Source organism: Sporothrix brasiliensis (assembly GCF_000820605.1).
Source record: "Sporothrix brasiliensis 5110 chromosome Unknown Cont20, whole genome shotgun sequence".
NCBI lineage: Eukaryota > Fungi > Ascomycota > Sordariomycetes > Ophiostomatales > Ophiostomataceae > Sporothrix > Sporothrix brasiliensis.
This window is the reverse complement of record NW_024467139.1, coordinates 5,603,338-5,628,221: the sequence shown is the minus strand read 5'-3', so window position 1 is coordinate 5,628,221 and position 24,884 is coordinate 5,603,338. Positions and strand designations below refer to the sequence as shown.

The window sequence follows — 24,884 nt, the reverse complement described above, 5'->3', positions numbered from 1 at the left end:
ATGTACTTCTCATCTGCCCGTCGATGTCGCCGTCATTTGTCACTCATCTTTCCAAATATCATGATGCCTTTACTTCTGCCTCGCTTTCCACCCCAACCCACATCCACAACGCAATCAGCCTCCGTTGGCAAGCACTGACCTCACATTCAGACCAGCTCCTCATCTACCCAACCATGACCAACTGCTACTGTTTGTCATGACCCCCGACTCATCTTCCGTTTGCTATTCAACCGGACGCTGTTCTCCCCGAATCTGCACTCTCAGTCCCCGGTATAAATATCTCGGTAACCCGACCTCTTCTGTCTCTCCTCATCCTCCTTCTTCTTTCCTTCAGCCTGACTCAACATTGGTGCTTTGTAAATCAAAGCACCCGGACCTTACCCCGTCAACGACCTTCAGCACTCGAATCAGTGTCTTGCCTCTCCTCTCCCTCCATCTCTCACGCTCACACACGCTTTCTCACCCTATTTCCTTGCTCTCCGCGTCTCTCCTACCTCATCCTCACTCCAACCTCCCCTTTTTCGCGCTCTCTCTCGCACCCTCTCCTCGGCTCTATCTCCCTCTCTCTCTCTCTCCCAGCCGCAATAAAGGCGTTATGCCTTTGATCGAGCGCCTCCGAGTCCTTGGGCTCTATGAGTCCAGCGACGAGGAGCGCAACAGATCAAAGATCCGCCAGTTCAAGGTACGTTTCTTCTGCACAGAGCGTTGCTACCCTCCTTCCCAAACGGGGTGACTGTCACGAAAACATCGCCCCACCCGCTCCTTCCCTTCTTGGTATTACATTGGGAAGCACATAACTAACATGGAAACTACGCATACAGAGAGAAGTAAAGGCAGAAGAGAAGGCTGCGGCTAAGAAGGCACGCAAAGAAAGAGCCGCCAGCTCGGTTGACTCTGCAGAAACGGCCGACGAGGGTGACGAGGACGAGGGTGACGAGGACGACGTGGACGACTCTGTCGTCCCATGCAGACTCTACGAGATCAGACAAAGCAATCTCGAGGCAAAGACTGAGGCCCAGGCTCTAGCCGGGAAGGAATGCACTGAACGGGACGACGCCTCCACTTCCTCCTCCTCTCCCAACAACGACGACGACGACGACGACGATTACGATTACAACAACAACAACCGCAGCACGAACGACGCCACAACACCCGAACCTGCCACACCCAATACCTCATTCCCCAACTCCGACTACGTCTTGTCGGACCGCAGCGACGACTACGCTGCCTCATCCTGCGGTTCTGACATGTCGGAGCTCGAAATCCGCGCCGACGAGCGCGTCCGCACCACCGTGAACAACGCCCACGGTTTCCTCTCTGTCCTTGGCCGCGCCGACTGTCTCCAGCAGCGCTCCGCTGGCAAGCTCCCTGGAGGCGCCCTGACGGCCAAAGTGCGTCTTCGCAACGGCTGTCGCCCACACTGCCAGCGTCCCCGTGTCCCGCCGCAGCCCTGCGTTGTCGAGCTCGAGTACCCGACTGGCGATGACGACGCTGCCGACAAGTTCCGCGTCTGGGGTTTCAAGGACGGCTTGCGCGTGTACCGACTGGAGTCTCCGTACGTCTTGCGCCTTGCGCCCCATTTTAATCCTCTGCTAACACAACAACACAGGCTGCTTCCCATGTTGCGCAAGAACGTGGTCAAGACGGCTGTCGGGCTGTGCTACATTGACATTCCGTCCATGTGCCCGCCAACGATCGTGACTGTTCCGGCCAACGACGCTGCTGCTGCTGCTACTGCCGCCGACGACGCTTCCCTCGCTACTGCTTCTACGTCTACCTCCCACACGGCCTCGGAGACGCTGCCCAGGCCTACCTCGTCCGACACGACCGGCACGCCCGACACGTTCCAGAACCCTGTCCCGCCGCCCACCCTCCAGGTCAACGGCATGTTTGAAGTGCGCCCCTCGGCTCTTGGTGGCCTTGGCTGCTTTGCCATGCGCGACATTTTCCGTGGCGAGCACCTGCTGGTCGAGCGGCCCCTCGTGCGCACCAACATGATGCACTTGATCCAAGAGCTCGCGCGCCTGTCCACAGCCGACCGCGCCCAGTTCGACGCCCTCACCGGCCACCACCCGGACCCCCGTGCCTCCCGCGACGAGCAGATCTGGACTGCCAACACATTTGTCGCCGGCGAGCTCGACGGCCTGTTCATTGTCGCCTCGCGCTTCAACCACGCCTGCAGCGCGTCGCCCTCCCAGAACGTCGGCTACCGCTACGACCGCCACCAAGACGTGCTGACCCTCACGGCCGTTGGCCGCATTGCCAAGGGCGCCGAGCTGCTCATTTCGTACGGCAAGTCGCGGCGCATGCTGTTTGAGCGCTTTGGCTTCTGGTGCAGCTGCAGCGGCTGCGGCGGCGACCAGGCGACCGAGATGGATGGCGGCAACGTGTCGGACCTGCTGACCCAGGACATGTACAACCGGATTGTCTGGTGAGCTGTCCAGTGTGTCGAGAGCCGAGTGGCGTGTTGGCGTCAACCTGGCAACTTTGAGAGACGTGTCAAGGAACCCGCAAGAACGAGAACGATTGGAAAAACAGTGGAGTCTGAGGAGTTGCGTGGTCTTTGCTTGTGTTCTTTCTTTGTTCTGTTTGATTCTTTCTGTGGACTGGGCTCTACCTTCTTCGTTCCAGTTTTTGTTCTGTCGTCTCGAGCGTCTGGCCCGAGTTGGAGCGAGTTCCTCCGACTTTTGTCTTGCCTTTTATCATATACAGCAGCTCACAATATCCTGCCAGCCATTTAGATAGGCAGAGAATACAGAGTAAATACAAAGGAACTACGGGGACAACACCACAGACTGATTGACTGCACATACGTCGTATATGTGTGAAAATTGTAACCCGCCTCACACCTTACGTTGACATCCGAGGTTATACAGAATATCGTCATACGACATGCATTCGAGAGTATCCGCGGAATATGCCAGACGTCTGCTTTTCGTGGGTTCCGCCGTTTTTCGCCGCTTGCCACGTTGGCGGACTGCCAGCTGTCATTGATCGTATTTTGGCGCTATCCACAGAACGTCCAGTGGTCGCGAGCACCGTTTCAGGCACTTCTGCTCGCGGACCGGGTAAGCTAGCGGCGTCCCCTGAAGCCCCACAAGTCACGTTAGCTTCTGCCTGAATGCATGACGTCAACCACCAGAGAGCTGTTTCCTGCTTCGTCTTGGTTCCTGGTTGTTCTTTCCCCGCCGATGCAGACAAACCACGACTTCCCATTGAGACATATAATTGGGCACATAGCTCAAGCTCTGTACATCTTTCATTTTGCTCACATCTTCCACTCAACTCTACTTTTTCACTGCATCACGCAACTCCTTCAACCTCTCAACCATCTCGAACAACCTCTTGCAACAACACGCCACAGTCAGCACAACATGTCTATCTCCTTCAACGCCCCCGCGGTTACCTCGGACGCCGTCCGCGGCGCCCAGGCGGCCTCCATCTTCCTCAGTGCCGCCGCCGCTGGTGGCTCCCTGGGCCTTTCGACGTTCCTCGTCCCTCGCCTGCTTGAGTCGCCCACCGCCGTCATGCTGCGCCAGTGGGGCCGCGCCTTCCATGCTGGCAAGATCGTCTTCCCCGGTGCCGCTGCCACGGCCGCTGCCGCGTTTGGTTTTGTCTACTACAGGACGGCCAACGCCGCGACGCCCTCGTCCATCGAAGTCTCCGCCAGCACCCTGCCGCTCGTCGCCGCCGGCCTGTGCCTCTCCATTGTCCCCTACACGCTGTTGATCCTGCGCCCCACCAACAAGGAGCTCGTCGCCAAGGCCGCGCAGGCCGAGGAGGACGCACAGCTGTCCAAGGCCGACCGTGCGGCCGGTGCCGGCACTGTCTACACGGCGCAAGAGGAGGCGTCGGCGAAGCAGCTGGTGGACCGGTGGGGCACGCTGAGCCTGGGCCGGCCGTTGCTGCTGGCGGCGGCTGCCATTGTTGGTCTGGTTGCGTACCTGTAAAGACCGGCGGCCACAAACAGCTGGTGATTGGATTATGCGTTGGGTTGCAGCGAATTGGAGCACACTTTAATGCTGCGACATTTGATATTTGACGTTTATCATTGACATTCATTGCTGCAAACTCTTCTCTCGAGTCCATGGACGGACTCGTAATGGGTCATACTCCAAATATCCCCCCAAAAAGAAAAAAAATCAATAAACTTGAATGAAAACACAGAAATGTATGCAATCTCAGTAACATGTCCCGCTTCGTCTTGTTTCTCTGCGTTCTTGAACACCCTACACCCGGTAGGCAATGGACTTGGTTTGCACCCACTCGGACAAGTTTGCGTCGAACCGCCCGACGCCGCTCGATTTCATGCCGCCGTGTGGCAGGATCGTCTCGTCGTGCACGTACTCGGTGTCGTTGGCCAGTGCAATCGCTTCTTCTTCTGTGTCAACCTCAAGAGGCCCACCGTCGGCGCGAAGCTCTCCATATAAAACAGGTCCATCTACTTGGTGATGCCCGAGACAACTAGCGGCCGCATACGGCCGCCGTCCTCTGTGATCGCCGTCGCCAAGTCGACGCCACCCTCGAGCTTGGCGCCCTTGCTGAACGCATCTTCCACCAGACTCTTAGTCTTGGCCACGGGCAGCAGGCGGATCCGCGTGTATGCATTGCGGTCCTCGGCAGATGTGCCAGAGATGCCCTCGATGGGCCAGATGTGAGGACGACAGGACAGAATGTGGAGTGCACATCAAAATTTGAATGCGAAGTGGTGAAGCGCGGAGAATGTTGGCTGTGTAAGACGAGTGGGCATTGAAACAACGAAGTAACATAGTCATTGGCTGTTGATCCTTGTTGATGTGACATAGAAAGTTCGATCAACAGTTCATCTTTTGGAGCTTCCCATCCACGATGTGGCTTTAGTCAAAGATTATGGAAATAGAATACCAGAGAAGGCCAAGAAGAGATGCAATCCAAGACGACTATTTATGTTTCGTTCTCAACTTTCATTTGTTTTTATTCCCCCCTCACCCCCGAGAAAGGTAGAAGATAAACGCCTGTTTTATTCCTAAACGCTTGATAGATAGCTATGCTTGGTTGTTTTCCTACTCCAGCGCAAAACGTGAGGATGGTGTGACTGTGTACATCTTGTGGCGGAATCGACTGCCGTTCTAGGGTATGCAAAAATCGATCCAGCTCCCCAAGTAGTCGAGCCTGTTCGGTGTTTGCTCTTCCTGCTTAAAAATGAGCTCAAACTCCTCGTAGCTCAGCTTTCCCCAGCCGCCCCGCACCTGTGCCTCCTGCTCGGCGAGATCCAGCCGCTTCCATTGCTTGAGGGTTGCCAGGGGAATGTCAGCCTCTTCTGGAGCGGGAGCGGTGTTGCTGTTGGCCGTATCACTGTTGTCTGCGCTCTTGGTATTAACCGCGTCACTCGAATGTGATCCGTTGCGTTGGTCCTTGTTGTCCTTACCCGGACGGCCTGATTCTAGGGTTGGAGTAACCTCGGCCTTGCCCTTGCCTTTATCCTTTTCATCCTTTTCAATCCCTTCCGGCTCCGTGCCCGCCGCCTTGTCCCGGCCGGCATCTGTAGACGGTTCGTCGTCAACGGGTGGTGTTGCCGTACCAGGTGAGCTGCGTCCCTCAGAGCTCGTGGCCACTGTAGCAGCGGTGGATGCGGCAACAAGAGAAGCTGCCTGTGACGGGGCCCGGGCCGACTCCTGCTGTGCCACCAATGTCTCATACTCAGCCTGGGTGTTGGGCCGGAAATGCGGTAGGGTCGGGTCGCGGTGGTCTTTATCAACCTCGGCGACTGCGGTGAGCGAGATTTCGGGCACGTCGTCCAGAGTCTCGAGAATATCGCCGGCTGGGCGGCCAGGAGTGTTCTTTCCTACGGTATCCACGACCTCAACTTGTTCTTCGAAGGCTGGCTCGGGAGCCGCTTCAGTAACCACATCTTTCTTTGGTTCCCCACTATCGTCATCGACAATTTCCTCAAGTACCTCTTCCACGGCACCAATCTCGGCATCGTTTGCTTCGGGCGCCGTGGCCGTCGTTGTCGCTGCTGTCATCATGTCGGTATTGGAGCTGGCGTTTGCGCTACCATTCACTACCGAGCGCGGCGGGTCCAGATTTTCCGTCGGCACACCGCCAATCACCTCGTACCCTGTCTCCGCCAGCATCTCCTCCAGCGTCATGTCGCTGACGGCCTTATCGGCAGCAGACGTCGACCTGGCCGCCTTCTTATGCGGTGGAGAGGGTATTTTGTTGCTAACTCCAATCCCGGGCTCCACGGAAAGGTGCTCAAATAGGTGGCGATACTTGTCGCGGTCTTGCTTCGACTCAGCGGACTCGATCGCCAGATTTTCTTTTCGCAAGAACAAAATATCCAGCAGCTCGTTGAACGCCTGTTGCATCACCTGATACAACACCTCGCGGCCCGCGTCGCGCTCCGCTTCGGGGATGTCGGCCAGGCGGCTGCGTGAGTGTTCCGCCTTGCCGGAGTCGGCAGGCGCCGCTTTTGCTTTTGATTTTGATGACGACGCTTCACCCTCGGCGAGCAGATCTTCGTCATCTTTCCAGGCGCTCGGTGCCACGGCGCCCTCTTCCTCGTCCAGATAGAACTGCCGCCGCATCCACCGGTTGTGCAGCTTGCGCCGTGCTGTGACCTTGGCAGCCTTGGTAAGATGCGCTCGCATGAAAGCTTCCTCCCCTGCGCTCAGCTGGCCTGCCGTCGGTGTCCGCCAAGGATTGAAACGGGTCCGCGGGTTGTTCGTAATCGCATCTTGCTGTTCGGCCGTCGAACTGTCCAGTTGGGACACGCCCTCCCCTGGCATGCCCGGCTGATTTCGAGAGATGCGTTGGGCTGGATCTCTGTTTGCCGCCGACCCGTTTGCATTTGTAGTTGCGTGTGCAGTCGCATTCCCAGCGTGTCTTTCGGATGTAGAGGCCCGCGAGGGAGGCAATGGCTGGTCAATGACGGCCGTAGTGGATGCATTGTCGTCACTGTTGGTTTCGGCGCTTACGTTTGTGCGACCGCCGCCCGCGAGCACTTCCCGGATCTCGGCGGTGCCCATGGCCACACTGTCGTCGCCCTGCTCGTATTCGTTGCCATGATTTGAAGCAAAAACATCGTTACGATCTGACGGATCGCGTTGGCCCATGAGAAGCGAAGGGAGCTCATTTACGGTTCGCGGCGGGTTAAGCAAAGCATCCCAATAGTTAACAACGGCCGGGCCGTCGTCGTGCTCGTCGCCGCTATTGTCGTTGCTTGCAAAGTATCTCTCCTCAAAAATGCCCTCTCCATTAAGGCGGATTTCGGTACGCGTGTAGAGAAGCGCCAGCAGCTCTTCGCGGTCTGCCATGTCGGGCCGGTCCTCGGCCACCACACCGTCCGCACCGTCTGTCACTCGCACCTCGCCCATCGCATGGTCAATATACTTGCCGCCCATCATGCGCCGCGTGTCAGCGTGCGGCAGTCGGCCGTCGCGTCCAAAGAAGCTGCTGAGAGGTTGTCTGTTGCCGACCAGCTGGTGAGTCTCAATGCTGCTCATGACTTGGTCATCCAGCCCTTCCAAGATGTCCTTGTGCATCTGTTTATAGAGCACGTAGTAGGCGCGGAAGAAGCGCAGAAAATCGCGCCGGTTGACCAGTCCGTCGCGGTCCGTGTCGTAGCCCTCAAAGATCTTGCGGAGCTTATCCTTGCGCTTGCGGTACGACAGTCCGTGCAAAAACTCGGAGAAGCCGATTAGCCCGTCATTGTTAGTGTCGTAAAAGGCAAACATGCGGTCGTGGATCAGATTCGGTGCCGCGTGTCTGTAACCACCCGAGGGCACAAGGCACCGCTCAAACGTTTTGCGGTCCATGGCGAGGCACAGGCCGTCTGGGTCGTCACGCCACTCCGTATTGGCCATATATGTCCACTGCTCCCAAAACGCCTCGAGCTCCTGGCGTTCAAAACCAGTCTCGCGCACCAGGCGCGACAGCAGTGACTTGGGTAGGCCCCGCACAAAGCCGTCCGGATCGCCCGTATACCACACCGGCTGCATCTGGCGCGGACCGAACGGAGGTGCAGGCACCTTCACTTTGTAGAAGATGTGTGTCTTGATGTGCAGGCCCTGAGACTCGCACGTCTCGCACAAATCAAAGTCGGCGCAGTTGGCGCAGCGGTAGCGGATGCCGCGGATGGGCACGATGCCACAGGCGTTGCACGCACAGCCGCGATGCACATAAGAACTGCGGCGGGCATTGTCCTCGGACACGCGGAACAAGAGGTTGACAATGTTATGACCAGCGCGCTGCACGGAGTTTGGCGGGCCTATATCGTCCAGCCACCGCTCGTCCATTTCGCCGTCGTCGACGACTGTTGCTTCGCGATCCTCGCCTTGTAGAGGGCGCACATTGTTAATGCTATTCTCGTCGGTGGTAGGTGCAGCTGCTGATTCGTCGATGTGTGTCGTAGTTTGGGGCTCGGTGGCCGAGCCACTAGGTCCATCGGTATGGGAGCCGCGTCGCGGGCGTCGAACGGCGTTACGTCGATGCAGGCCACCACCCGCGGCAAGCTCTGCATTGTCGGCTCTCCGCTGCCGCCAGCTCTCGTACCATATTCCAGCGCCGAGACTGAGAACCGCCGTGGTGGTGATGACGACGACAGCGAGGACACGAGGCTTCAGGAGGGTCGATACACCCGAGCCTGGTGATGAGTCCATGGCGAGCGCGGCCAGGCGACTGCCAGGGGCTGGCTTGAGAAGGTGAGAGAGCTTTCAGGAGAGTCGCTTCGAGAAGCTGAGCCGAAAGGGCTGTTGGGTCTACAATCGGGTATTGGCCCGGTGGTCGCAGGTCATAGCTGCTAATTCGGTAGACAACGCCGCAGTTTGGATAAAGGGCGTATCGAGCTACCGGGTGAGGATGTGAAGACTGCTAACGTAGATATTGTGACGACGATTGAAGCCGTTGGTGTTGTTTGCGGCTTTTGGTCAGACTGCAACGCGAAGCTCTTTCCGCGAACACTTTAGCTTGCCGTAGCTCATAGGCCCCCAGGCCCCATAAGGCAGGAGCGGCAAGTCGGATTATGTAATAAACAAAAGTGGATAGCGGTCCAAATCGGACAGCCTCGGCGACAGGAAAGAGGAACGAGCTGTTGGGTCAAGGGACCATTTGGCAGGACCGACCACTAAAATTGATCTGTCAGCCCGCCCAAACAGGTACTAAGAGCGCTAACACAGCCGTCCCCGATTCCTCAAACTTCCACCCCGCGGTCGCGCCGAGAGTCCATTTGAAATAGTGGCGTTCTCACTAGAATCTTCTTCGCGCGACCCTTCATATAAAAAACTTCCCTCGCACCACGACACACGACCTCACACGATCAGCACGATCCGCTTTGTCTTCCCATTTCCCGACACGACTTTACACGTCGCCACGCTGTTTTCCTCATTTTCGCGGCGCACCCTGCGAACGGGTGCCTCTGGTCTCTGGATCGCTGCCTTTACAACTACCACGCCCAAAAAGAACACGCCCAGCGAGCTGCACAAGTTGAGCACCAGGACTATGCACAGCAAGGTTGTTAGTAAGTATATTATTGTGTCCCAGGCCGGTCGTGGGACGTGGCCGCGTTTATTTTTGTGCAACATTGGCTAACAAGCGCAGTCATCGGCTCCGGGCCTGCTGCCCACACGGCTGCCGTCTACCTGGCCCGCGCCAACCTGAAGCGTATGTCGAACGTTCCTTGGCATTATGGAAAGAGACTTGATAAAGAAAACGCTAACACGCCTAGCCGTCCTCTATGAGGGCTTCATGGCCAACGGCATCGCGGCTGGCGGCCAGCTGACGACCACGACCGACGTCGAGAACTTCCCCGGCTTCCCCGACGGCGTCATGGGCGGCGAGCTCATGGACCGCATGCGCAAGCAGTCGGAGCACTTTGGCACCGAGATCATCTCTGAGACCGTCAGCTCGCTCGACCTGTCCGTGCGTCCTTTCAAATATGCGACCGAGTGGTCCCCCGAGGAGTTCCACACGGCCGACGCCGTCATTGTGGCGACGGGCGCGTCTGCGCGGCGCCTGGGCCTGCCCGGCGAGGAACAGTACTGGCAAAACGGTATCTCCGCGTGTGCTGTGTGCGACGGCGCCGTTCCCATCTTCCGCGATAAGCACTTGGTTGTGATTGGCGGTGGCGACTCGGCTGCCGAGGAGGCCATGTTTTTGACCAAGTACGCAAGCCACGTGACGGTGCTGGTGCGCCGCGACAAGCTGCGGGCGAGCAACATTATGGCGAAGCGGTTACTGGCACACAAGAAGGTGACGGTGCGGTGGAACTCGGCGGGTGTCGAGGTCAAGGGCGACGACAGGGGTCTGATGAGCGAACTGGTGATCAAGGACACCAAGACCGGTGCGACGGAGACGCTGGCGGCCTCTGGCCTGTTCTATGCCATTGGCCACGACCCGGCGACGGCCCTCGTCAAGGGCCAGGTGGAGACGGACGACGAGGGCTATATTAAAACGACACCCGGCACGACGCTGACCAACATTGCTGGCGTATTTGCAGCTGGCGACGTGCAGGACAAGCGGTACCGGCAGGCGATCACCAGCGCGGGTACCGGCTGCATGGCGGCGCTTGAGGCAGAAAAATACCTAGCTGAGCTCGAGGATGAGGAGGAGACGGCGAAGAGCAGCCTGTAGATGTTCGGTACGAACGATAGGTGGACATGTCCAACTCTAGACTATTTTATATATACGATATACAAGACTCGTTAGAGGAAATGATGGTTTTTTGAATGGCAAAGAGAAACAAGGAAGTTGCGTGATCAATTAAAATCAATGAAAAATAAACCGTAACTATATCAACATTAACGTGCTGGTCCCCGTTTGTACGTGCTTTCCAATATTTAACCCAATTCCGTGACCTTACCCCATACCTCTTGTGATGTGGTATTGTGGTCTACCATCTATGCGTTCTCGCCAATGGCCTCGAGCAGGGCCTGCGCTGTGTCCCGGTCACCTTCGCGCATATCAGGCACCTCATCGTCCCAAAACGGCTCCATCCACTCGTCTCCTTTAGCCTCATGACGGCCGCTCTTGTTCTGCTTGCTGCTGCTGGCGTGCTTGGTAGCGCTGCCCGCAGGATGACGGTAGTGACTAGGATCATGGTAGTCGTCTATGTCAGTGATTGTCGTGCCGGGACTGTCGCTACCGCCCCCGACGTTGCCATTGTTGAACGTATAGGCATCCAGCATCGCTCCATCATTGTGCAGGTGCGCGTGGTGCTGGTTCTGAACAGGATGGCTGTTTTGGGCCCTGAAGTTGTGCTGCGCCTGTTGCTGCTGCTGGGCTTGTGGCGAGTTGGCAGCCTCGCTGCTCGTGGTGCCGACCGACACAGACGCAGGCGTCATTTCCTCGTCCGAGGACGGAAGCTGGGTCACGATGCCTGGCTTGAGCAAGGCGTTGGGCGGGAAAGCAGACATGTCCATATCCATGTCGCCCAGATCCATGTCCATGTCCATGCCCATGGCCATGCCCATGCTCATAGCGAGGTGGTGCGGTGCCAGCATAAACGCGGCCGAGTAGTCACCGCCAGGGAAGTCACCCATATCACCTGGTACGCCACCGGGAAAAACCACCAGGCCGTTAGCACCACCAATGCTGCCCATAGCGCCCATAGCGTCCATAGCGTCCATAGCAGCGGTCATAGACGCAGGATCGTCCATCATGTTGACGATATCGGGTGTCGGAACCGTTGGCATTGGCTGCTGCGGCCGCGGCCGCTGCTGCGGGGAACCGGCTACAACATGCATGTTCATGCCGTTGAAATTGTCTATGGACATGCCATTGAGGTTGTTGGTTTGCGAGTTTGTCATGTTGCCCAAGTTGGAGTTGTTGGCAGGCGGGAACGGAGTGCTGCGAACCTCGCTGGAGTTTGCTTTGGCGTTGCTATCATTGTCCTTATTCATGTTGCCACTGTTTCCACCGTGCCCGCTGTTGCTGCTTTCGTTATTACCATTTCCGTTGTTGTCATTATTGTTATTGGTCCGGCTCCCATCCTTGTTGTAGCCCAGACGCAGGTTGCGTATCGAGCTGAAGCCGGCGGTAAACAGACCTCGAAGGCCGACAGGGAAGTCCCGCTCTTCAGGCATGCGGTTCTTGCTCAATGCCAAATCCATAGTCAAGGCCAGACGCAGGTACCAGGACGGGTTGGACGCCAGAATGTCGGTCCAGTCGGAGATGCCGCCATTGTTGTTGCCGCCATTGCTACCGTCGTTTCCACCGTTCCCATTGGCACCGGGTGCCGCCGGCCCATCCAGCTGGGCCAGGTTGACAATATGACGAATGGTCTCGCTGACCCAGTCGACACCGTCGTACTGCGGCTGGTAGGTCTTCATGGCTTCGATCAGGATGTTGAGGCGGTGCTGCTTGAGGGCAGAACTGGCGGACGTCGAGTTGCCATCGGCGCCGCTGCCTTCGTTGGGCGTCTTGGCCGACGGGTTGCCATTGTTGTGACCGTTGTTGTTGGTGGCCGACGTCGAAAGCTTGACATCGAGAATGTGCAGGAAAAGGGGCAAAGCCGTGCAGGCCACGCTAGACGACAGTTAGAGAAGGTGCGATGGGGAGGGGGACGGTCGAGAGGAAGGAGGGCAGGAATGGATATAAGAGGAAGGAGCAAAGCAAAAGCAAAAACGCATTGCAACAAAGAAGGAAGGAAGAAACGTACGCGCTAATGGGCAGCCAGCGAGCCAGACGCAACTGGATCAACTCCTTCAAGCACTCAGTGACACCAGATGCAGCATCCTGCAGCTCATAACGGTTCTCGTAGATGACGGGGACCGCCTTGTTTCCATTCGCAAAACCGGGCGTGGCATTGGCCACGGCAATGTGCAGCACCTCGTGATGGCACAGGGCAACACGCGACGAGTGGTAGTACATATACATGAGGTTTGTGTACAGGATCACTGAGTCGTGGTAGAACTCACGGCCGCCGTTGGCTAGACGCGCGACACCGCCACCGCCAGCATGGCCCGACGAGTTGCCCGGCGAACCGTCACTGCTGCCGCTACTGCCGCCGAACATGGGGAACTTGAGGGCCACGTCCTTGTACCAGCGACGCAGCTCAATTTTGCACTGGCGCACGCGTCCAGCATCGCTGTCGGCCATCTGGCGGCCCCAGCCCGGCGTGTCGTCCTGGGGGAACACGAGTGTCAAGATGTCGGTCAGCACCACGCACAGCTCAATCATGTGCACGAGGATCTCAATCAGACACGACTTGGTGCCTGGGTTGTAGACGCGCGAGCGCTCAATCTCGTCGGCGAGGTCGGCACGCGTGAGCGGCGGATTGGCTTCGAGGTCAAAGTGGGCACGAGTGATTTGGATGCCGCGGCGCACACCCAGGCCCATGACGCGGTCGCGGATGATGCAGCACCACCAGAGGCGCTTGAGGGCGTTGGCGCGGCGGCTGTCGGGCGGCAGTGAGGCGTAGTGGTTGGCTTCGGCGAGCTTGGCCTGCTGGATGGCGGTGCAGAGCCAGGCCGTGTTGGGGTTCTTGGTGCCCAGGTTGGTCGAGGGCGACCAGAAGCTGAGCAGCAGCGCGGCCTGCGCAATGGCCGCCGGCGACGACTCCGTCTCAAAGTCGTACAGCAGCTTGGAGCGGCGGTACAACGCGGCGCGTGCCAGGCGGATGGTCGGGAAGCCGAGAGCGCGGATGCTGGTGCGTGACACAAAGTTGCACGTCGCAAACAGCAGCGCTTGGAACACAAGCAGCGACAGGCGCCCTCCAGACGACACGCTGCTGGTGCCCTGCTGGCAGTACAGCTCCCAGAAGTCACCCTCGTTGAAGAGGGGCAGCAGCGGGTGGACGTGCAAGAAGTACTGCTGCAAAAACTCGTCAAGGATGGAGCGCGTTGGAACACGCAAGCAGCCCTGCAGCTCGAGGTAGTTGACGTCCTGCGGCAGGATACCCGAGATGTTGCTGATGGCCAGGAACGGGTAGTACGAGTATGTGATGTCGGCGTTGCTGTTGAGTCGTTGCTCGGCCGCCCAGGGCGTCGCACCTCCCATGCCCATACCCATTCTCGGGGCACCAGTTGCCGATCCGAGGAAATCGGTGCTCGGACCACTGCGAAGGTCGTCGTGGAAGTTGTTGAAGCGGCGTTGGTGGCTATCGTGGGAGTGAATGTGGTTATGTTTATGGTTTTGATGACTATGGCTGTGGTGGCCGCGTGATTGCTGGTGTTGGCGCTTCTCATCGTGCTGTTGTTGTGACTCTTCATGTTCGTTGTGGTTCCGTGGGAGATTGTCCGTCTCTGGGCCGGCCATGGGCGATGTGTGCATTGTCTCATTCACTTTCTGCTGCTGAGGTGGCTCGCTCTCGTGCATAGCGGACGGCGAGCCATTTGTGGAGACCGTCCGGCGACGGGACGCGGTATCGGACTGTGGTGAGCCGTGCTGGTGGGCGTGATTATAAACGTGCAAGTCGTTGTCGTTGTGGCTGTGGTCGTGATGCGATACCTGCGACTGCGGATGCGATCTTAGCGCACCGTTGCTAGCCGTCTGTTTAGGTGCTGAAGCGCCGTGGTCTTCTGTTTGAGAAGCACCCGCAGGCTGGGAAGTTGTTACTCCTGCTGATGATGCCGCTGCCATTTTATCGGTCGAGGCTGGTGCAGAAATCGTCGTAGGTGCTGCGCCTGTTGCGGTTGCAGTCTTTGCCGGCGGCCGCTGCGACTTGCGCAGCCGCGAGGCACGGCCCGTCACAATACACGTCTCGCTGTCCAGATAGCAATTCATGCACGGTCGGCCACGCTGCGACACGTCACAACGGACTTTGCGAGCACGGCACGACAGACACGCTTTGGGCGCCCGCTTGCGGACCTTGTTGGGATTCTTGGCCCGTGCCGTTTTGGCGGCGGAGGTGGCCGGACCGGTAGGACCGGTAACACCAGCGGCGCCGATTGCGGCCTCGGTTTCAGTCACCATTGTGTTAAAGCGACGTCGTGAGTCGGTTATTGTTGTTTATCGTGGCTTCTTGACGGTGCTGTAGAGTCTAGGCGTCGTAATGAGAATTGGAAGAAGACGGTATAAGCTGATTCGATGAGTGAGCGTGCCGTGCTGTCGTGAATTGTACAGTGTATACAGCGGCTCGGGTATTGTACCGCAGTTACGTAGACAAAGTGTTTGTTTACAGGCCAAAACGGTGAGAGTATGAAGATGTTAGAAAGGGAAAAAAAAAAAAAAAAAAAAAAAAAAAAAAAATAACAGATTAGTCGGGGAAAGAAAATAAGAAAATAAGGGGACGGAGAGAGATGGGAGCCAAAAGAGCACAAATGGCTGAATAAAGTAGGTAGAAAGACCATCCACATAAAAACAAGTTAAAGATGGTGTTCTATTGTTGACAAAAGAAAGAAAGAAACCAACTGGAGGTAGGGATGGGGGTTAGTCTGAGGGGTTGATATGGGCACCACACTGCAGTGTGGAGGAACTTCGAGAATGGTAATATGAAAAGAGAATGGACAATGAATGGACGCGAGCCAGGGTCCTCACTTTCCGCAAGTGGATCAGAAATGGAGCTCAAAGATAGAGAAGAGGCGGAAGGCGAGAGGATGTGGGTTCCGAGTACGGGGATAGATGTCCGGCCCCGTGAGAGGAAGATATAAAAGCAGAATACACGCGGAGAGGTAGGCAGGCTGGCATCTGTCTGGATATTGAGACATAATTACAGCATACTGGAGAAAGCATAAACTGGTATGCGGCACTCTAGGGCGGCGGAGCTGAGGCGATTTCATGAATTCATGGGACAGGGGGCGTGTGGGTTGGCGATGAACGCTAGTTGGAAAAGATCGCCAAAGTGCAACCACGGCCATAGTCTTTGGTTTATCAACCATTTGTTTCGTCGACTGGGAACCATGTCTATCTGGTTGTCCACTTTTCAAGTCTGGAGACCATCTAAATGGCGACTAGTGGGAAGACGGTTTCATACCAAACTAGAGCCACAGTTGAGGATGTAATGCTTTACAGCAAATAAATAAGGCAGAAATGTCCTGGACGCATTCGTCGTACTTTCTAATTCGAAGGGTACCATCCATTTTGAACCCACGGTGGAGCGGAGACGTTCGGACGCAGACACACTGACACGGATTACAACAACTCCGTAGGTACAATATAAGAACGGTCATTGGCCACGAGACCCGAGAGTCTGGTATTGCCGATACCACTAGCAGATATAAAGGAACTGAGGAAAAAAAGAAAATAGAAATAAGAAAAGGCCAAAAAAGGACGCATAAAAATAAAAGCCAAAAATGGCCAAGGGAGCACCCAGACACTACCTTATTCTCTGGCCGCCGGAAATCAGCGGTTCTAAAATGGCCAGCAAGCAGTACCTGATTTGACGTACATGAGCTAGCAGGTAGAAAGTCGTGGGCTAAAGGTGATATTGTCCTGTTGTGGTTATTTGTTTATATATTTTCTTTTACTTGTCTCCAATGGAAGGATGAATACTGCTCTAATTCGGCGTGGAGCTGGCGAAAGGAGGACAATAATATGATCTGTCGGCATAGCCTCAAGAAATGATTCAAAGCTCGCCAACACCAAAATTGCGGCGATGTCCTGAAATTCAAAATGATTGCATCCGGTCCTCTCGGAAACTGGCAAAAATATTCACTGGTTGCACGAATTCCACTATGGGCGCTATTAGCACACGTGTGGCTTACATTCGCTGGGGAAAACGGCGCTACTGTCTGACAATTTGCCGTTTCTCTGGGGAAGTTGGGGAAGAATGGTCGCTGGGAAATGCTTTTCCGCCCGCACCGCTCCACCCATTCGTCCATTCAGGGAAGCGGTGTTCGGTAAGAACGCTCGGTAATAGACAACCATGAACCTTGCAACACTTCGGTGTATGTAAGACAGACTGACCTATGACCTAGGCCCGCGATGTTTTTTCCTCTTTCGGATATGCCGCTTGTTGCCTTCTCAACCTACCCCGTCTTACTGCCATCCCCTTGAGACCTTTTCTCTAAGCGCTTTTCTTTCCAACTGAAGCATCTCCGCATCTTTCTTTCGTGACCCCAAGCGATGCGGGGCCTAGCGTCGACTCTGTTTACATACATAGTCTCGATAGTCTACATCCGCGTCGTACATTGGAGCGAGTGTGGGAGATCAACGACAAGACCACAGGAAGTCGATAAAAGATGACACTTGGCACTTGACGGCTGGGTCCAGCTAAAACAATGTCGGATTTGACGAGGTGCCATTGCGGAGATAATGTAAGACAGTGGCGAGACTGTGGCGGAGAGTGAAGGTAGGAATAGCTACAAAAAACAATAACTATACACAAAGATTGTGTCACCACCCAAATTACCCACAGAGCTCACACGAGCTGGTCAGCTCACGAGGTGTTTTGCACTCTCTTGCATTTCGTTTTAATACATTTTTCGACTTTAACGCAATGTTCCATTATGACATGCTTGAATCGCCAAGGTTGACTCGCCTGACTCGCCGGTTTTGCTCTTACGAAATTGCCTGCCCTATCCATAAAAAACGGTGTCTAGCGTGTGCTAGCAACCCAGCTTACTGGCTGTTTGATTAAATTTCATTGTGGCACAAGTGAACGGAGTAACGGGGTAAAAAAGGGAAAACGAAGGAAAATAATGGAGCTTCACTTAAAAGAGCAACAGGCTCATCGAACACCTGTTTGCTCGATATTGGCGAGCACCTGACACAGTGACACTGGTAACACTGTACTTTTGTTGCCAATCGAGGTAAATGATATCACACTAATCATATGTACTCTTCGCTCCAACTTTGTTCCTCATAAACTAACTGAGAGGACCCTCTTTTCATAAGACTGTTGGAGAAGCGCTGTGTGTCAAACTCGTCATCGGGTGAAACACGTATCTGCGGATGGCCTGCTGTCAGCTTCCACCAGTCATATCGGACAGGCTGCTCTAGTTGTCGTATTGGGATACTCAATAACTGGGTATTCGATATCTGATGTCCTATTTTGCAATGTGATCCGTAACTGCGTTGTCAACAGAGAATGGGAGGACATATATTCTTCGATCGATACGCGGCATATCGTGTTTCTACGTGATAACATCTATGACACGGCCCTACGATGCCATTCTAGTGAATGTGTTCAAACTCGATGCCCTCGTTGTTGTTATGTAATGCCCAAAGTAAAACGTCACTACGAATGATCTCGTAGCATGGAATCTCAAATGCTTCAAAGCACAGGCAGAACAAAAGTTACCAATCGCAGCATTAGAACGCTGAAATGACAACAGGCCTTTGGGTTGTATGTTTCCACGCGTACTACTTGGTCCTCATACAAACATTCACTGGCCCATTGTAACGGTTTATCGGTTGCGTGATTGAGTTGTGACTGGCTTGTGCGTTCTATATAAGAAGCTTAATATATGTCGGATAGGAGGACAAACTCTTGCAGAGGGTGCTGCACTATGGGCGTAAAGCGGGAAGGGGACAGAGTGGCCAGGTATGGATGCACAGTAAGTCGCAGTAGATATGGCCACCAGACAAGTGGCACACTTCCGTGAGTGGTCTCGCCTCTGCTCGATTGCCAGAATAAATCCTCTCCAACTTTCGTCTCGGTTCGTCATTGTTCGCCCGCACCCTTTACCCGATTCTTTAATCAATCTCTGCAGAGCTTGGGAAGGGAATGATCATATGTGATAAAAAGACGCGCACGTACAGACGGAGGCTTCCCCAAATCTTTTCGCACATGTGCGTCGTGCAGTGCAGCACACGCAAACGCAGTGCAACGAATTCAAAAGCCCACAACAAGCCGCGATTCGTTCATGGAACATGCCTTGTGCTGCGAGCAATGTGCCGTGCGAAGGCTGAACGGAGTACAAAGGATCGGACCTGCTTCTCTGTCGTTTTCGTTGTCCACAATATTTGACCTATCAACGCCTGCTTCCACCCTTCTTTAAGCCGAGCGACCATCCCGGCTTTGTTGGCCACCCGGTCTATCCGGCTCCAAGAAGGGAAGGCAAACGTCCGTGGAGTTGACATAGACCACCTCCGCTGCACATAATTTTGACAGTCAGATATCTAATACGTGCTGTATATACGTATTGTTTGGTGCCGTATGGTATTGGGGGACGCCTTACGCTTTGGGGCTCGTAGATCTGTGGCCGTGATCTTGCTTTCGGGAAGTACGGGCTGCACCGTCACTGCGGTATACGGAGTCCGTCTTGGTGGAGGCTGGATCCGGCCCTTGAAGAGAGTCCGGCCGCTGGACTCGGGTACAGTCGTTGCGGCATCATTGGTCGATGTTGAGGGCTCGGATGGTGCCATTTTGGACACTCCTATCCTGTCCCATCGAAACGAATAAGCGTCTGGGCTTTCTCGAATCTCGTTTCCTGTAGCCCGCGGCCCCGGCAGCAAACACCCGCAAATACCCCGTGAAGTTCTACTCACAGGATCAGTTCCGGATGCTGCAGACACTAAAGACCCACCCGGCTCTCGGGGCAAAAGGGCCCTTGGAGCGGAACGACACCGGAGCCGATGGTCAGGCGCGGTCGGAGTGCAGATGTAAGCAGTAGCGCTCTGACGCGAGCCTGTCATAGGCTGGAGACAAGGCTAGACTGTGGGTGTCGGACAAGCAGCCACCGAGCAGCGAACGATCGCGGAGGCTGCAGCTGCAGTCAACGGCAAAATACAGCAAAGGCAGAAAAGTGGGCAACACCACGAGAGGTGCAGTGGAAATAGGCAAAGTCGGCGGTCACAAGGCGTATCACGCACATAAAAAGCGGGTCGAAATTGCGAATTGTGGGTCCAATTGTGGCGCTAAGGCCTAAGCAGGACGAACGACTCGAAGGCTGCAGGCCCGTATGAAATTGCCTTTTTGTTGCTCGTATTACATGTTTGTAAGAAATGGAACATGCCTCGCATGCATTCACCCATTGCACGAGCGTTGTTTATGTGTAGTTCGCACGGCGTTATGTGTGAGCAACAATGCTGTCGTGTTGTGAGTCGAACGAAAGCTGTGGCTTTGTGTGTCGCTGTGCAGGGAAGGAACGACGTCCGCTTGTTGGTGGCATGCTTAGTCATTGCGGCAAACCGGCAATTGTCTGGGCGTATCGAGGTCAGGAAGGGCCAGCACTTCCTGCACTTTAAACTCTCCAAGGATGCCTCCTGCTTGCACCGGCAATGCTACTCTTTAAAATACCCCGTACAATACTCCGTAGAGCACGAATCCCGGCATCTGCAGGAAGGTGCGATGAGCAGCGTGTGACGGTGCTGGACACAGGGCGCTGAGCGCTGGCCGCGCTGTGCCCTTTGATGGCGTATGTCGTATTTACACTGGGCAAGAGGTATGGCCCCAGCAGTAGCACTTGCCCATTCGAGCGGGCCGCGAGCCCCACGTGATGCGGAGCGGGCACGGTATGTAATTTTGCAGTGGCTAGCCACCAATGAGCGCAAGAACACGCAATAATTATGGGTCCTCTTTATTCCATCCATCCAATCATCTGCCCCTGGCGGCAACGGCGACTCCTCTTTTTTTCCCTGGTTTCTGTTTTGGTTTGCTATTGGCGCAGTCGCAGCACCGCGCTGGCCTTGCCCGCCTCGCTGTGGTACTGCGTGGATGCGAGGATTTGGGTGCCGCAATATGGCTCTTCGAAGGCTGGCCGCAGTGAGGAGTCACAATTTTCTCTGCCTACTGCTTCAAGTCTCGCCAACCCATTTGCTCTTTCCCCGCCCCCTCCGTGGTCGGTCGCTCCTGTCAATTCAATCTTCAGTCCAAACAAATCGCGAACAGCACCTGGAAAGAGCCACCGCCCAATTCGTTTTCTCGTGCAGCATTGCTCTTGCGTTGCGCATTCCTTCGTGCCCTGCCTTTTAATTTGTCCGTTTTCCTCTTTTCTCTTTCATCCCTCTTTCCTGCCCTGCTCTCCGCCACAACCAAGTGCCCCCAAACTTGGGGATTCCTCTTCAGGCCTTGGACGTTTTGTCTTCTTCCGCCGCTGCATGCCACTCGGATCTCTCCGCACGTCGCCAACGAATCGCCATTCTCCGTCTCTCCCAGCTTCTACGTCTCTGTCGGTCGCCTACCTCTGTGTCCCTCGCTGACCGCCGTTGCGCCTCGCCAACATCTACCTAGTCTGACGACGACATCGCACGACCAACTCCTCTACCTCTCTCTCCGCCTTGTCTACCACCACCTCCTCCTCAGTCTTTTCAGCCTTGTCGGCCTTCTCTCTCTGCTCTCCCGCTCTCCATCTTTTCCCCGCATCCCCTTTCCCCATACGCCCTTTTCGGGGGCTTCAATCCGTTTGGTGGCGTGCATGGATGGCTCGCCACTTCTCGCGGCCGGCGGCGGTGCTTCATTGAGCCCGACAAGCCCAGTGAGCGCCCGCAGCATCGCCGGCCTCAACGGCGCAAAGCGAAAGAGGAGCGCTGGCGGCCCAGCCAGCGCATTCGACAGCAGTCCGGGAAGCGTCCTGAACGACGACGATGGCGACCACTCAGAGAAGAAGCGCCAGCCGGGCGTTAAACGGGCGTGCAACGAGTGCCGCCAGCAAAAGGTAAGCCGCTGTCGCCGTTCCCGGCGCATTCGATACTGCACTCCGTGGCAGTACTCCAACCCGGGCTCTGCCCAATGCTCTCCAATACTCCAATGCTAATAATCTCTCTTTCCCTAGTTGCGATGTGACGTCTCCCAAGATCCGTTCCGGAGCTGTTCGCGGTGCAACCGGCTCAAGCTGCAGTGCAAGATCGAGTCCAACTTCAAGCGCATAGGTAAACGGTCCAAGCATGCCGAGATGGAAAAGGAGATTGAGCGTCTGCGCAGGAACGTGCAGCTCGCGCGCTCCCAAGGTTACGTCATTCCCGAGGAGAACGAGGACGAGAGCGCCTCGCACTCGCAGCTGCATTCGCCCATCGTAAACAACATCTACTCCCACACCCGCAACCCGTCGCTCATGGGCTCCGACGAGGCCGTCTCCTCACTGTTGCACCTGAAGCGGGGTGGCTCTTACAACCTGCCGCGCATTGTGCGCGAGCTGGAAGAGGTGCGCCTCACCGAAGAGGGCGAGGCGCAGCTGTTCCAGGACTTTTGGCTCTTCTACCACCCTTTCCTCCCCTTCCTCAACCCCTCCTTGGCGCCAGAACAGTACTACCAGCAGCACCCGTTACTCTACTGGTCCATTGTGGCCGTGGCCGCCCGCCGCTACACGCTGGACCCGACGCTCCTTACCGCCATCTCGTCTCCTCTGAATACCCTGCTGTGGAAGACGATTGGAGATGTCCCCGGCTCGCATTTTGTTGTCAAGGCTATGTGTCTGCTGTGTACATGGCCACTGCCCACGAGCACGACCACGTCCGACCCAACGCACATTCTCTGCGGTGTCATGATGAAGACGGCCACGGGCATCGGCCTGCACCGGCCCAACCACATCAACGATTTTACGCGCGTTGCTGTCGAGCTCAATAAGGACCAGCTCCACGATCGCGTCGTCACTTGGGCGGTGTGCAACATTGTCGCCCAGAATATCGGGACCGGCTACGGCCAGCCCGCATCGTCGCTTTACGATTGGACCTTGGCAACAAGATCGGGTGAGTCGGGGCCCTTCCAGCTGTCCCCTGAGCTAGAGGCCCGCCTGCAAATCGAGCGCTTCTGCGACAAGGTGTCCAAGGAGATGTACAGCAATGCGAGCGACTCCCGTGGTGTGGCTGGCGACGAGCACCGCTCCATCCTGATGCGCGTCTTCCGCCGTGAGTACGGCGAGCTGCACGCCGAAATCATGTCGCGCAACCTGTCCCCCATTGTGGCCTTTCACCTCAAGGCAGCCGGTCTGCACCTGCGACTTGCTGGCTTCTTCGACTCGAGCACCACTGTCGGGTACCTCGACGACCTGATGGGTCTGTGGCGGTCGACCGTCGGCTTTTTGGAAGAGATTCTGGCCAACAGCACGGTGTCGTCGCCGTCATCCCCGCAAGAGCATGTTGGCATCGACACGCTCAAGTACGCCACCAACTACCTGCAGCAGATGCTCGTCGCAGCGAGCTTTGCGCTGCTCAAGCTGATGCGCTCATTCTTTTCGCAAGCCATCGACTACGAGCAGGGCCGCCAGCTGTTCCACCGGACGATCAACGCGATCCGGTCCACCAGTGTGGTGCACAACGACCTGCAATGGCGGCTGGCAGAGCTGATGGTGCAGATGTGGAACGGCGCACGCCTCGAGACCCAGCAGAACCGTGCACATGCGGAAGACGACACGATGCTCAACATTGACGACAGTCTGCAACTCAAGGTGCGGTGTCGGCACAGCATGAGTTTGGTGTTTGACTCGATCTGGCACTGGAGAGAAGAGTACCAGGCTAGAGGCCGTGGGACATTAGATTGTAAGTAGTTTTTGCAAAGGCTTTATGCGAGCCTTCCCTGTCGTGAGATTTGTCCGATTCTAACGTTGTCCTTCCTTCTCCAGCGCTCAAGCACCCAACCAATCCCGACTCGGCCAACGAATCCATCGCCTCCTCAACGCACATGGACACTGGCAATAGCCTGATTACGCAGACACACAACCTGCCGAGCCTTTTGGCGCCGCCGTCGAACGGCACGCTGACGCCCGCTCCGTCCGGCCTGGCTGGCCACGCCTCGAACGGCATGCTGGGTGCCGGCCTGACGTACGATGCGAATCCGCCCAACTACGACTTCTTCGATCCGCAGCACTGGATGCTGGACAATCTCCTGGACTTTAACTACTCCTATGTTCAACCTCTGGAGGGCGCCTAGGTTCCGCCTGCTCCACTCCAATAAACGCGGCAAACCGACAGGTGATCCACATCCTCTGTGACCTCTCGACTTCGCTTTTCTGTTTTGTTCCCCTTTCCCACGCCGACATTTCTTTTGATCAGATCGTCCCCGATAAAAGTCTTTTGCGCGCGCTCTTCTTGTGTATAATGTCTTTGGAGGTCCCCGGCAGCAATATGAGGTATCGGGAGAGGTCTCTGCCTACTGGGTGGCAACCAATGCGAGACCTCGCGTCGAGTGTTGCTTCCAAACACTAGCGAAGGCGTGTATTCTTGGCTCGATGCCTTTGTTTCTGCGATTTATTTTTGGTCTTTTCTTTGCTTTCTACATGCCCTTTTCTCTTCTTTGGGCGGCCACTTTTATGTCCTATACTTTTGGTTCTTGATGTTTGATGTTTCCTTTTTTGGCTCAGCGGCAGATGGCTTTCACATTTGGATCCTCTTTCTTTTTCTTTCAACTTTTCTTCTTTTCCATGTTTCCTAATACTTGTCTACTTGATATCATATTGGAGTACTCTTTTGTCGCGAGCCCTTTCTTTCTTGACCCGTTTTATCGGGCGGTATTTTTTCAGGTCTGATCATTATGCTGTGCAACTATCGTTGTGGATTCTTTGTTTTCTGTTTAATTTGTTTCTCGTTTGCGGCTGTTTCCTCAAAAACGAAACGGACTGTCGAATTCTCTCCCTCTCTCACATCACGTATTTGGTCCAGGCCAATGAATTTGGAGGTTACATACACCACATATACTGCCGTAAGCAAGACGGACGATGCCTTCTCGACCCTAAGAGGGAGTGGACAAGTAGGACGGCGTGGAAAGCTGAAAAAATCAAAAGTTTTATAAAACAAAACATGCATCATGGCCCATTGAATGATGTTGTGCCCGACCTTCTTGGGACCCAAGATGATTTCTGTCAAGTCGTATGATGAAGTTGCAACCGGCCGAGACACACTGTCTTCGGCAAAATCTTTTTCAGCGTTGGTATGTATGGTCGACCGGTTCCGTCGGCGTTGCTCCGTTGTAGTAACCAACGCTTCGATGCTCGCAAGTGCAGTGTTGGATCAAGCGCACACACCAGATACGTACAATGCAATACATCCACCACTGACAAAGGTTTGATTGCCTCTTTGGCTTCCTTTCATTGCCAGAACGCATCACAAATCGCAAAACGCAAGAGCGAAGAGGAGAAAAGAGGAGCGGA

The 24,884-nt window shown here is 55.6% G+C and overlaps 7 protein-coding genes across 7 annotated transcripts; 4 read left to right on the top strand and 3 right to left on the bottom strand.

Moving 5' to 3' along the window:
• Positions 1-595: 595 nt before the first annotated feature.
• SPBR_06952 (uncharacterized protein) lies at positions 596-2,435 on the top strand (the record flags this gene model as incomplete). The annotated part of the gene is made up of 3 exons (XM_040765208.1): positions 596-682; positions 822-1,555; positions 1,610-2,435. The coding sequence occupies 3 exons, from the start codon at positions 596-598 to the stop codon at positions 2,433-2,435; spliced, it is 1,647 nt and encodes a 548-aa protein (XP_040617484.1).
• A 939-nt stretch (positions 2,436-3,374) lies between these two features.
• On the top strand, positions 3,375-3,950 carry SPBR_07896 (uncharacterized protein; the record flags this gene model as incomplete). The annotated part of the gene is made up of 1 exon (XM_040766150.1): positions 3,375-3,950. One exon carries the CDS (start codon positions 3,375-3,377, stop codon positions 3,948-3,950), a length of 576 nt encoding a protein of 191 aa, XP_040617483.1.
• Positions 3,951-4,229: 279 nt separating this feature from the next.
• SPBR_07898 (uncharacterized protein) lies at positions 4,230-4,803 on the bottom strand (the record flags this gene model as incomplete). Its single annotated transcript, XM_040766152.1, has 3 exons — positions 4,230-4,441; positions 4,480-4,639; positions 4,768-4,803. The coding sequence occupies 3 exons, from the start codon at positions 4,801-4,803 to the stop codon at positions 4,230-4,232; spliced, it is 408 nt and encodes a 135-aa protein (XP_040617482.1).
• Positions 4,804-5,108: 305 nt separating this feature from the next.
• SPBR_06454 (ef hand domain containing protein) lies at positions 5,109-8,642 on the bottom strand (the record flags this gene model as incomplete). Its single annotated transcript, XM_040764710.1, has 1 exon — positions 5,109-8,642. The coding sequence occupies one exon, from the start codon at positions 8,640-8,642 to the stop codon at positions 5,109-5,111; it is 3,534 nt and encodes a 1,177-aa protein (XP_040617481.1).
• Positions 8,643-9,480: 838 nt separating this feature from the next.
• On the top strand, positions 9,481-10,611 carry SPBR_07472 (thioredoxin reductase (NADPH); the record flags this gene model as incomplete). The annotated part of the gene is made up of 3 exons (XM_040765726.1): positions 9,481-9,499; positions 9,580-9,642; positions 9,707-10,611. 3 exons carry the CDS (start codon positions 9,481-9,483, stop codon positions 10,609-10,611), a joined length of 987 nt encoding a protein of 328 aa, XP_040617480.1.
• Positions 10,612-10,877: 266 nt separating this feature from the next.
• SPBR_06400 (fungal transcriptional regulatory protein) lies at positions 10,878-14,892 on the bottom strand (the record flags this gene model as incomplete). The annotated part of the gene is made up of 2 exons (XM_040764657.1): positions 10,878-12,504; positions 12,638-14,892. The coding sequence occupies 2 exons, from the start codon at positions 14,890-14,892 to the stop codon at positions 10,878-10,880; spliced, it is 3,882 nt and encodes a 1,293-aa protein (XP_040617479.1).
• A 6,326-nt stretch (positions 14,893-21,218) lies between these two features.
• On the top strand, positions 21,219-23,668 carry SPBR_06677 (C6 zinc finger domain protein; the record flags this gene model as incomplete). The annotated part of the gene is made up of 3 exons (XM_040764933.1): positions 21,219-21,458; positions 21,576-23,277; positions 23,361-23,668. 3 exons carry the CDS (start codon positions 21,219-21,221, stop codon positions 23,666-23,668), a joined length of 2,250 nt encoding a protein of 749 aa, XP_040617478.1.
• Positions 23,669-24,884: the final 1,216 nt, after the last annotated feature.